At 40.9% G+C, this 13,362-nt stretch overlaps 1 protein-coding gene across 4 annotated transcripts in view; it reads right to left on the bottom strand.

Annotated features, from left to right (window-relative positions):
* Nucleotides 1–13,362, bottom strand: part of NUP58 (nucleoporin 58) — a 90,807-nt gene that overhangs the window by 55,811 nt on the left and 21,634 nt on the right. For all 4 annotated transcript variants that reach the window (XM_089685815.1, XM_089685816.1, XM_089685817.1 and 1 more), the window contains exons 5-7: nt 9,547–9,648; nt 4,940–4,964; nt 1,683–1,748 (exon numbers count right to left, since the gene is read on the bottom strand). In XM_089685815.1, the coding sequence (XP_089541941.1) occupies nt 1,683–1,748; nt 4,940–4,964; nt 9,547–9,648 (193 nt within the window). The remainder of the gene's footprint in view (nt 1–1,682; nt 1,749–4,939; nt 4,965–9,546; nt 9,649–13,362) is intronic.

The raw sequence follows: 13,362 nt of genomic DNA, 5'->3' as shown, positions 1-13,362 counted from the left end.
ATTACAATAGCAACACCCCATTACTCACACAGAACTGGAAAGAGAAAATATCAATGTATGATGATCAAGGAAAAAGAATCAAATGTGTCATTTTCTTTGTATGGAACTGTAAACTTCTGCAAAAGAGGTGAATTATGCGGTAATGTAACCCACCAATTTCAGGTAGAGACAGATGGAAAGAAAGGATGCGCTGGATCAGACCAGCAAAAACTCTTCAAGAAGTTATATTTAGCAATAATCCAAGGAAGACAGAGAATCGTAGCATTTGAAGAGCGCTTTGGGATGAACGAAAAAAAAAAAAATTATATTCACCTAGGTGGATGCAGCATCGATCCCAGCTGTATCTGTGCCCTGCTGCTTCTAAGCCTGAGAACTGTATGATCAAAGACTGATGACTGCTCAGTTCTCAGTCTTTGGTGAGCAGAGAGCCAGTGACTGTCAGTATAATGTCCCTCCAGCTCTCGCTGGGATGGGGGTGAGAGTGGCTCGCTGAGAGGTTGGGCCAGCTGCTGAGCCAGGCATCTGAGTGGATGCCGACTGTAATGTCAGAATCTTGGACTGGCCGAGTCACGCTAAAGCCCGCTGTCGGCTGAAAACAGGAGTGCAGTTAGTGTGACACTCCTGTGATCCACAAGAGAAGTACAGCCAAAAAAGCTTTGACCATACTTCTTCAATGTTAATCTTATTAATTGTGGTAAATACCAGTTATTGTGGATACAGGTTTAATAGCTACATTTGTAAATGTTAAAAACCTGTTAAAGCAAATGCTCACTCTTTAGATGAACCTGACCTGGCCTAACAAGTGCATAATGAGAACAGTACAGCAGTGTAGGTACCTGTGTTAGGATTTAACCTGATCCCTGTCAACTGCTTTCTAAATCTAGATTAAGTCTCTCCACTTGGCACCAACCTCTTGTCAGAAAGAGGCAGGTCTTAGAGCCAAAAGTGTGGAGTTTTGTTCAAGTTGAAGCCCTGTATAAAGCTTCAGGAAGCTTAAGGAATCAATTTGAAGCGGAAGGACACTCATTTTCTTCCTAACCCCAGCCTGTAACAGAGTTTTTGTTTTTGGGGGGCGGGGGGGGGGGGGGGGCTGGGGGCAAGTACCATGCTCCTACGTCTCGATCCTCACCTAGGAAGATGATGTTACTCATCCCTCCTTCTCTATCTGGCCGCAGGTACCTGGGACACATCACACAGGATGTCCCAGTGCCACGTGTTCTTGCGCATGCCAGTGAGGAGACAGCTGTGATTAATCAGAAAGCCACAGATGGCTCCCAAAATCACTGGGGACCCATAGTAACGAGAATAAATAGCTGCAGCAAGACAGTGCAGGACCCCAATGGTAAGCACTTACATTTTTAAAAGTCAGTAGCTACAGTATTTGTAGCTGCCCACTTCATTTTTTTCAAAACTTGCTGAAGATTTTCTTTAAAAGGCAAATACCTTGCAGGAACCACAATATGGCTCCTCTTTAGCACCTTGATATTCTGCAGGATAACTCAGGTTCAAGTTTTTTCTTTTTTTTGTAACATACATACAATAAACATAATCAATACTTGTCAATGACATAAGAAAAATAAACTTTTCATCTACGCAAGCACAAAAATGTGGCATTAAAAGAAAGCACATTAAAAAAAAGGAGTGAAACTTACTATAAACACACAAAGTTTAGTTATACTTACTGAAAATTTTCTACATCTTGGCAGATTACTTGAGGTAGATTTTCATCCTTAAGTGCTTTGCTGTCTCTGCAGAAAACAAAAGCCAAATTAAAAAAAAAAAAAAAAAAAAAAAAAAGTGTATGAACAGGGATTGTTATAAACATGCTACTCCTGCTATGTCTGCTCTTTCCAGCACTAAAAATTCAAACTGACAATCTTGAATTTGATTTTGTGCTTCTCAGTTTCAACTCACTGACATGACTGGATGCAAGGGGTGTAAACCAGCAGACAAGCAACCATACATTGCTCAAAAGGTATTTTCTGTCTGAGATACGGTGCACTACTGGTATGATAGGTTTGTCATAGAGAACCAAGTGTACACGGATATACACGGCTAGAGAAATTAAACAACTCTCATCCATGCTAAATAGCACGGATAGAGGAATCTTACCTGCTGGCTGTTGAATACAACAGCCATGGCACACAAGGCAGTCTATATACAGTGGCACTGCCAAAAAATGGAATACATCTGATAGGATGCAGTCAATGTTTGGTTGATAATTTTTCACTTGGCTCAGATGAATTTTAAATCCACTTTGTCAAGCTGGGTGGTGCTTGCAGGGCTACCCCTCACCTCGAATTTGGCCAATGCAACAAGACTGCTCTGTTGTTTTAAGTCACTCTAAGGGCCTGTTCCAATGTCAACAAGTTGAGATGACTGAGATGCATGTGCAGATTTTCAAAACAGGAAGTTTCTCTTCTGAATGGATGTTGATGCCCAAGATTTCTGGGTCCTCAAAATAAGCCAGGAAGTGCTAGTTGCGAAGTGGTTTTTAATTTTTTAAAGTTCTTCTTAATGGATACATCATATGTGATTCAAGAGGATGGATCTGGACACTGGAGAGTGCGGGAGGCTATACTTACCCAGGTTAAAGGGAAAAAGCGCTATTTGACCTGAAGTAAGAGGTCATATACAGGACATGAGAGTATATATGTATGTTGGTGAAGGAACGCACAAATGAGGATGTGCTTGAGCACACAGTAGTGGAGTGGAGGATCACCACATATAATGAGAAGGATTTTTATATATTATTTCCAAGGGCAATTTTTTTGTTTTGGTGTTGGGACTTCACATATTGGCTATATAATGTTATGTAATATATATGGTTTATGGTACTACTTTTATTTGCATTGCAGGAGCATCACATTGTGTAGCACTTTATTTTGATTCAACTGCAGTATATGTGGGAACACATATGGTGTCAACAGCAATATAACATATGGTGTGAGATAAAAGGTTGTGATTAATTGCGCTGAAGTACACTGCAGACACATACCGTAGTTTGTAAACTGTAGTTTTCATACAGACTACATAATATACACTGTTTTGGGTTATTTTTACCCCAAAAATGTAGAATACATTATGGCCTAAATTTATGAAGAAACATTAATTTGCAAAAACTAAGCAAAAAATGACTTTTTTTATTTTTGGTTTTTCATGTATATAGCAAAAAACAGAAAACCCAGTGGTGCTCAAATACCAACAAAAGAAAGGTCTGTCTTAAAAAAAAAAAAAAAAAAAGGATAATTTTATATGGGTACAGTGTTGTACGACTGAGTAATTGTCACTTACAGTGTGATAGCGCTGAAAGCTGAAAATTGGCCTAGACTGGAAGGAGGTAAAAGTGTCCAGACTTGAAGTTGTTAAAAAAAAAAAGAAAAAAATGAAGGAAAAAGTAAATAGCATTTTTGGTTTGTGGTGCTCAGATGCAGTGTAGTTCCACTTTAATTTACAGGTACACCTGCCTCAAGTTGGTTTTGCATTTCCATAGCCTTGAGAGAATGCAAACCCCGTTTGAAGTGAATAACCCACAGTCAGTCTTTAAAGGAGGCAGGTGAAATGTATTCTACACATTCAAAGGTAACATACTTACTCTCAATAAAAAGGGGTGTGTAAAATAACTCATGTTGCTCTTTCAATTGACAATATTTTTTCTATTAGTTAAATGTATTTATCGGATTGTTGCAATGACTGAAAAAATGCCTGTAAAGATTATAGAGCATTCGTTACAAATGTTTTCTCTTAACCACTTCCAGTCCGGACACTTTTACCCCCTTCCTCTCCAGGGCAATTTTCAGCTTTCAGCGCTATCACACTTTGACTGACAATTGCACGGTCATGCAACACTGTACCCATATGAATTTTTTACCATTTTTTTGAGACAGATAAAACTTTATTTTGGTGGTATTTATTCACCGCTGGGATTTTTTTATTTTTTTTGCTATGTAAATGAAAATGTCCAAAAATTTTGAAAAAAAGTGTTTTTCCTATAAAATTTTGCAAATAAATAATATTTCATCATAACTCTTGGCCAAAACGTATTCCATTATCTTTTTAGTAAAAAAAAAAAAAATAAGCCAAATTAGTATATAACCAAAAATTATAATTTTTAAACATTTTTTTTTTTTTTTTTTTTACATGCTGTCACCCTAGCAGTACGTGGTGACACTGTACTACTTTTGGTGGGTGATAAAGATTTTTTTTTTTTTTTTTTTTACACTGATTGCTTTTACACCCATATAGGATGTAAAAGCAATCATTTCTCTTTCTCTCTGTCTGCATTCCTGAGAACTACTGAGTGAGCTGTGATTGGTCACAGCTTGTCACATGGTACAAGGCTGTTGTGAATAGCCTTGTACCATGTGACCTCTGTGATCTCTCATAGATTTCACACGTAGTAAGCAATGTCAGAAGTGACATCTTGCTTACTACTTTGCATGTGATCACTGATTGGCCAATCAGTGATCACATGATCGTGACCTCGTACAGAGGTCCCGTCCGACGATCGGTGTTTCACTGTGTTTCGGAGGACACAGCGGGCACCGGATCGCGGTGCTGCACGCACCCGGGGAGCGCGCACAAGCAGGGTGCGGGGAGGCAGTTTAGAAAACGGCCACCCGACCCTGCAGTGCCACCGTCCGGCCGTTTATATACAACGGCCGGTCGGGAAGTGGTTAATATGGCTAGCATGCCTGGTTATCATTGTGATTCTCAAAGAGATGCCTACTGAGGAAAGCAGGGAAAGGAGTGGTTTGCAATGGTGATAAAATACTGTTTGGGAGAGGCTTTCAATGTGACATTTCACCCAAGAACTATACACAAGATAAAATAGCATATGCATTTAAAAGAACATTAGGGGCAGATTCACTGTCAGGAACAAACATGAGCTATACAAGGAAACCTAAAAAAAACAAACAAAAAAAAAAAACCCACTTACTCAGGTCGGGTTCCAGTTTTATCACCTGAATGGAAAACACAAATGGCAAATTTATGAATTAAATAATTAAAACAAGGTCAGCATGGCAGCTTTTAGAGCGCATTCTGCATTGTGCGTGAGGTTGCAGGTACAAGGATTTTAGCAAACTTTGTTGCAGATTCTCACCCATTTCTACTCTGAAGGAATAGCGGTTTGTTTGGCCATGTGTTTTGCATACAGATTCTAAATGGGAGAGTCAGTGTTCATTATAATCCGCTGATGAAATTTCAGTGTTCTGATGAGAAAAGTTTCAAGGTCTGCATCCCTTTAAAAGCAATTAACCCTTGGGGAGCATCTCACCAAAAATGATTTTTTTTGTTGCAGATGAGGTCTAAAAACCTTTTAACTTTGTTTAGACTTCTGAGAAAATCAGTGAGCCAATCACACCAATTGGGAATTACATTTTTGGAGGCTTACCGCCTCCAGGTTGCCACGTTGCATTGAATTTTACAGAAAAATTACAATGATGCAGATTGAAATGGAGAGGTAATGTTTAAGAAAATTGAATTACAGTAGGGCTTGTGTAGCTATTGTATACGTTATATACATTTTTTTATTTGCTTTAATTTATTTCCATGAAAGTGGAGTTACCCTTTAAGCTAATACGCCAAATTCTAAAGTATACAATGCAAAAATAATTCAAAATCTGTACCCATAAAAAATACATTATTTCTACCTATAACTGTTTATTATTACTAGTTTCCCTTCACGACATTCATTTTTGAATATTTAAAACGAGCTGAAAAAAACAAAAATGTCTTTCCCGAGAGAGGCATGGGGTCATCATTGTTACTTTTTGTTGTGCAAATGCCAGTTTCTGTCCCTTGAAATTTACCCTCTTACTTCAGTACTTTATGTCCCTTACCAGGAGCATGCAACCAAAAGAAGATGTTTGACTCTACTCCTACTTTTCAGATAAGTATGCTTGTTCCAGGCCCCTAGCTCAAACCTTACTGAACCCAATAGCTAGGCAACTAGCATCTTCAGAAGAGAAATGGCAGTGACAGCCATCATGTGTCCCTCAAGAAAGGTTTGCTTTATGATTACAAAGAAAACTATCATGGATAATATTCTAAGCTTTCATGCATATGGGTACTAAGTGCACCCTTTAAACCTTTGGCAATTTCAGAGCAGCACACCAAGGAGTGATTACAGGTGCAGCAAACAATGCATATCCCTATATTACTGGACGGTGCACAGAGATGTATGATAGCACAGAACATAGATAAAGTAGTATTACTATACAGTGCACAGATGTAGATTACAGCACAATGCACTCAAATGAAGATTGGACTAGGTGGAGAGATTCAGATCACGCTCTCTGCCTCATCCAATCACAGTATGTTTTGCATTCATTAAAATACAAACCATTCTCTGAATGGTGCTCATACTGAGCAACTGATCTCCTGTATTCACTAAGCAACAGAGGAGCAACTTGGCATGCGACCTGGAAACTGGTGGAGATCACTGGAGTAGCAGTGCCTACTACAGTGATTTCGAGCTTCTTGAGGCATTCAAAGGGTATGGTATGTGTATAGTTACATTGGTCCAAGCTGGAATGTAACATATGCCATATCTTGAACTCATATATTTGCATGCCCGGAAAATAACAGGTGTTTCATGCAGCTACCTGTCAGTCAGAGTTGGAGCGTCTGTAGTCTTCCTGCATATATCAGTGGTTACAGTAGATTATCTGCATCCAGTGCTGTGAATCCACCCCTGTACGGATGTTGACATCGGCATGTGTGAGAAATCTGTAAAACCTCTCAGCCTTTCATTGAAATTACCACACTGGCTGCAAGGAACACCAGTCATTTCCTGGGCACATAAAAACAACTCTCCGCCTGGATGTATGGGTCTATGTGACCGTGTGACTGAAACAGAAGCTGTATTTTTTTGTTTTATCACCCTGAAGATATGATTTGCTGATCTAATCTTGATATGTTATTTCAAAAAGTGTACATTGCTATTGGCTGCCTCTAGCATAAACTTTATTATCAAGTTTGATCAATGGCTCTAGGGTCCTTGGTTCTGATCCTAACCAGGAAACTACCAGCATGGAGTTTGCATGTTCTCCCTGTGCTTGTGTGGGTTTCCTCTGGGTATTCAGTTTTCTTCTCTCAAACAAAAAGACATGTTGGAAGGTTAATTGGCTGCTGACTAAATTAGCTCTATGCGTGTGAGGGACCTTAGATTGTAAACTCCTTGAGGGCAGGTACTGATGTAAATATAGAGTATGTAAAGCACTGCATAAACTGTTGAAGTCTATATCTGAAATTAACTGTATACCTCTACCTATACTAAAAGAAAGATAAATACATTATAGTGCAAGATATTTATGTCTAGTACTGCACTGTTCCCTCTATCCTTGAGAAGCCCCAGGGATCCTAGACTGAGCCTGCACATGAGGCTTTGATGTCTACCCAAGTCTAGATCACAGCTTGTGCTACCCACATGTTAAAGCTGGCTATACATTAGCATTTACTTTAAAAGTTTAAAAATGTTTGCTCAATTGATTTTCTGATCATTTGTGATGTTGAATCAACATTTGATTTTAACTTCAATCAATGAAAAAATTCAAAGGAGCAGGAAGCATATTTTCACTCAGATGAAATTCTAATAGTGTTCAGTAAAGTACCTTCATTCCAATATCGAATGTAAAAAGTAAACAATATTTTGAAGTATTTTCAAACATTCACCAATTATCGAATGTTCTGAGAATTTTCATACAAAATGTTTGTAGAAAGTTTGTTCGAAAATATTCCAGTGTGTGGCCAGCCTAAATTACAGTACTAGGGCTTGTGACTTAAGCTAGGAATACATGGTAAGAAAATCATACGAAAAATTTTGTTGATCAAATGATCGACAGATTTTCTCTTTGTTGATGAGCAGGATGTAATAAACGATAATGGTATTGTGAACGAAAAAAATCTGGTTGAGCAGCGAAAAATGTTGTCGTTTCACATGCGAACTACCAATTTTCTATGCGGTGGTATGCCGGTCATCCGCAAAAAAATCTATCAAACGCTATCACACATGAGTGGAAACAGAAGATGACCCGGATGTTTATGTCCAAGGATCCATAAATCCAATTAATTCCAATTATGTCCAAATGTCCAAGGATCCATAAATCCAATTTAATCCAATTAACTCCATGGATTTATGTCCAATCGCTTGTTCTGGCCAGAAAGGCGTGGCTACAAGGTCACAAGCACACTGCATCACTTTCACTTGTATGGAAGACGTCAACACTACGTATTGCTCAACTATTTTTTTTTTGATTGGTTAATGTGGGCCACAATTTCGACCAATGAATGAACGCCAATCAGTCGTCGGATGCCCAATCGGTCGATTTTTTTACCGCATATTCCTGCCATAAGGAATTTTTCACCTATTCCAAAAACTTCAGTTGCTTATATATTAGGCTCAACACCTTCTGGAACAAGCACTAACAAATGAGAGGCAGCAGACACCTATAGGACAATACTAACTTTCAGCAGCTGTGTAGACCCTTTATGGGGATCTGGGCTGTATGTGCATTAGGGCAGTTTGATGTCCATGGGTAAGATATACTCACTTTACTTTAAAGTGATACTAAAAGCTGTTTTTTTGTCATAAAATAAGATGTTATAATTACCTTTTCTGTGCAAGGATACTGCACAAAGTGGCCACTTGCCTCTTCTTCTGGGGTCCCCTGCCTGTGCTCTCCAATTCTTTTCTTTGTGTACCCCCATAGCAAGCTGTGTTCTATGGGGGAACACGTGCATGAATGCTCCCAAGCGGTGCTGTGATGGGGATTGCAGATTACATATTTCCCAATTTAAAGTTGTCTAATTGTCCCACAATATTTAGGAATGCCTCCAAGCCTTGACTAAGGGTCCATACAGGACAGTCTAGTTACTTTACATGATCTTATACCAAAGGAATGAGATTGTAAAACTAACTATATAGCCAAGCCAGCTCACTAAACGCCTTTCAGGAATGTGCCATTTTCTTTAGAGGCCTGCAGGTTGCCTATATACTATGGTTGTCACTTGAAACATTCAGTCTCGTCTTCAGAGCTTGCAAACATGCATGCGTATGTGGTCACCTATGCCACACCATCATGGGGGGGGGACCTTGTGGTAAAACAGCATCTTTAGTTAAGTATTACTGTTATATTTTCTTTATCTGTCATGACTAGTAATATATGTTATATGATATTTCTGTTATCTCTCTTTGCACATATTGAATACAATATTGACTAACAGCAGCAGGAGCCAATGGCTTCCAATGCCGTCAGAGCGTTTAGTGAATACAAGAGGAGAAAGGAGCTGCAGCAGATGGCCACATCGCTGGATTGAGAATGGATTTAGGAAAGTGTTTAAGGAGGAGGAGGGGAGCTGCTATTGAAAGGGTTTTTACATTAATGCAGAGAGCATTGGGGTAAAAAACCTTTTGACTTTAGAACCAGTTTAAACTTTTAGCATGCTTACAATAAAACCCAACAGTTGCATATTTGGTGAAAATAAGATTACCTTCTGGAATTAAAAAAAGGACTCTAGTTAAAAGGTAAAAAGAACACATACTTTTTTTGTCTGACGAACTGCTGAAATCTATGCCACCAAGACCATCATTTGAAGTAGTCTGTGTTGCTGGTGCTGTTAGACCCAATGGGTTCTGTCCAAGACCTGAGATAAAAGAGGTTACAAGCGTGAGATGACTTGCAGACCTAAAATGAACTAGAGAACTTTGGACTGCTGAACGTAAAAATAGCTGTGAAGTTGATAATGAACTCTGAATATAGCTGAAGTGATGCCCTCCATATTAACAAACAGTTAACATGGCTCCATGGGAGAGCTACTTACAGACCTCACAGAAGTGAGTACACCCCTCACATTTTTTTAAATATTTTATATCTTTTCATGTGACAAAACTGAAGAAATTACACTTTGCGATAATGTAAAGTAGTGAGTGTACAGCTTGTATAACAGTGTAAATTTGCTGTCCCCTCAAAATAACTCAACACACAGCCATTAATGTCTAAACCACTGGCAACAAAAGTGAGTACACCCCTAAGTGAAAATGTCCAAATTGGGCCCAAAGTGTCAATATTTTGTGTGGCCACCATTATTTTGCAGCACTGCCTTAACCCTCTTGGGCATGGAGTTCACCAGAGCTTCACAGGTTGCCACTGGAGTCCTCTTCCATTCCTCCATGACGACATCACGTAGCTGGTGGATGTTAGAGACCTTGCGCTCCTCCACCTTCCATTTGAGGATGCCCCACAGATGCTCAATAGGGTTTAGGTCTGGAGACATGATTGGCCAGTCCATCACCTTTACCCTCAGCTTCTTTAGCAATACAGTGGTCATCTTGGAGGTGTGTTTGGGGTCGTTATGTTGGAATACTGCCCTGCGGCCCAGTCTCCGAAGGGAGGGGATCATGCTCTGCTTCAGTATGTCACAGTACATGTTGGCATTCATGGTTTCCTCAATGAACTGTAGCTCCCCAGTGCTGGCAGCACCACCATGCTTGACTGTAGGCAAGACACACTTGTCTTTGTACGCCTCACCTGGTTGCCACCACACACGCTTGACACCATCTGAACCAAATCAGTTTATCTTGGTCTCATCAGACCACAGGACATGGTTCCAGTAATCCATGTCCTTAGTCTGATTGTCTTCAGCAAACTGTTTGTGAACATTCTTGTGCATCATCTTTAGAAGAGGCTTCCTTCTGGGACGACAGCCATGCAGACCAATTTGATGCACTGTGCGGCGTATGGTCCGAGCACTGACAGGCTGACCCCCTCTCCTTCAACCGCTGCAGCAATGCTGCCAGCACTCATATGTCTATTTGCCAAAGACAACCTCTGGATATGATGCTGAGCATGTGAACTCAACTTCTTTGGTCGACCATGGTGAGGCCTGTTCTGAGTGGAACCTGTCCTGTTAAACCGCTGTATGGTCTTCTTCACCGTGCTGCAGCTCAGTTTCAGGGTCTTGGCAATCTTCTTATAGCCTAGGTCAGCTTTATGTAGAGGAACAATTCTTTTTGAGAGTGGTAACACCAAATTTAACACACCTGCTTCCCATTCACACCTGAGACCTTGTAAAACTAACTAGTCACATGACAGCGGGGAGGGAAAATGGCTAATTGGGCCCAATTTGGACATTTTCACTTAAGGGTGTACTCACTTTTGTTGCCAGCAGTTTAGACATTAATGGCTGAATGTTGAGTTATACAAGCTGTACACTCACTAAGTCACATTGTAGCAAAGTGTCATTTCTTCGGTGTTGTCACATGAAAAGATATAATAAAATATTTTAAAAAATGTGAGGGGTGTACTCACTACTGTGAGATACTGTAAATCCAGATTTTTGCCACCTACAGTCTGTACAATACCTTCTATGATATGAAATATGTATGCAACCAATGCTGATGCTATGAACTTTCAGGTAAGTTTAGCCATCTATTGCAGTGTCAGTTAAGAGGAGACCTTCAGTACTAAATTACCATTTCCTATTTTTGTACATATTGCAGATTATACATCCGGTAGCAGCATGTCTTTTTCTAAACAAAACACACAGCTCGTACGACTTAATGCAAATGTGGTTATGTTTTGGATGTGGTTTGTATATTCTATGAGGCCAAACCACACTGTAAATCACAACAAAGTAGTAAATGACCTTTTCCTAAAGTTGCATCACAGCAGTATAGATGTAGATGCCTCCATGTACACGGGTACCACTGGAAGCAATGTGATTTCCATTGTCATGCAATTCAGTGCAGTCTCCTTCCTGCTCTATCCTAAACTCTCTAACCCACATCTTCAACCTCTCACTCTCCATGGGCACCTTTCCCTCCCCACTCAAACATGCACTGGTTACCCCCATCCTCAAAAAACCCTTGCTGGACCCCACCTGTTTGAATAACTTAAGACCCATCTCCCTGCTCCCGTTTGCCTCCAAGCTTCTCGAGCTCCTTGTTCACAACCGTATGAACTGCTACCTCACCGACAACCTTCTTGATCCCCAACAGTCTGGCTTCCGCCCACAACATTCCACAGAAACTGCCCTACTAAAACTCACTAATGACCTACTAACGGCTAAAACCAATGGCCATTACTCCATACTCGTACTCCTTGACCTTTCCGCTGCCTTTGACACAGTCGACCACCCGCTCCTCCTCAGTAAACTCCACTCCATTGACCCCGTGACTCTGCTCTTTCCTGGTTCTCCTCTTACCTTTCTCAGTGCACTTTCAGTGTCACATAACTCCTCCTCCTCCGCTTCCTCTTTCTGTTGGGGTACCCCAAGGTTCTGTTCTTGGGGCCCTCCTTTTCTCTCTGTATACCTCCTCCGTGGGCCAACTGATAACCTCTCATGGCTTCCAATACCACCTCTATGCTGATGACACCCAGATCTATCTCTCCACTCCTCAGCTCACCCTCTCAATCTCCTCACGTATCACAAATCTACTAAGCGACATATCAGCATGGATGTCACATCACTACCTTAAACTCAATCTTTCAAAAACTGAGCTTGTAATATTTCCTCCTCCCTGATCCCTCACTCACGACTTTACCATTAAGATCAACATCACAACCATTGGTCCTTCCCCTCATGCCAGGGTGCTAGGCGTAATCCTAGACTCTGACCTCTCCTTTGGGCCCCGCTGCCACCTCAACCTCCGGAACATTTCCAAAATCCGCCCCTTCCTGACCAATGACACCACAAAACAACTTATCCACGCCTTGGCTATATCCCGCCTGGATTACTGCAACTCCCTCCTCACTGGTCTACCGTTACACAGACTATCCCCCCTTCAGTCTATTATGAATGCTGCTGCTAGACTCATACACCTTACCAACCGATCAACGACTGCTGCCCCTCTCTGCCAATCCTCCACTGGCTTCCACTAACCCAATGTATAAAATTCAAAATACTAACCACAGCTTACAAAGCCATCCACAACACTGCCCCTAGCTACATCACCAACCTCATCCACAGATACCGCCCAAATCGCCCACTCCGCTCCTCCCATGATATCCTCTCCTCTCTAGCTCCCTCATCATCTCCTCCCACGCTCGCCTCCAGGACTTCTCCAGAGCCTCTCCCATTCTCTGGAACTCCCTACCACAGCATGTTCGGTCAGCCCCCACCCTGTCTGCCTTTAGGCAATCTTTGAAAACTCACTTCAAGGAAGCCTACCCCACCTCTACCTAAGAACTGTGCATGAATCACCTCCGCCAGATCATCCCCCGCAGATATCACCTCCCCCTTCCTTTAGATTGTAAGCTCCACGACCAGGGCCCTCCTATTCCTTGTACTGAAATGTATTGTAATTGTACTGTCTCCCTTATATTGTAAAGTGCTGCTCAAACTGTTGGCGCTATATAA

The sequence above is a fragment of the Staurois parvus genome, unplaced genomic scaffold (genome assembly GCF_062004578.1).
Source record: "Staurois parvus isolate SC_StPar_1 unplaced genomic scaffold, SC_StPar_1.0 ptg000387l, whole genome shotgun sequence".
NCBI classification, from domain to species: domain Eukaryota; kingdom Metazoa; phylum Chordata; class Amphibia; order Anura; family Ranidae; genus Staurois; species Staurois parvus.
Note: the sequence above shows the minus strand (reverse complement) of the source record. Positions and strands in the feature narration are given on the sequence as shown.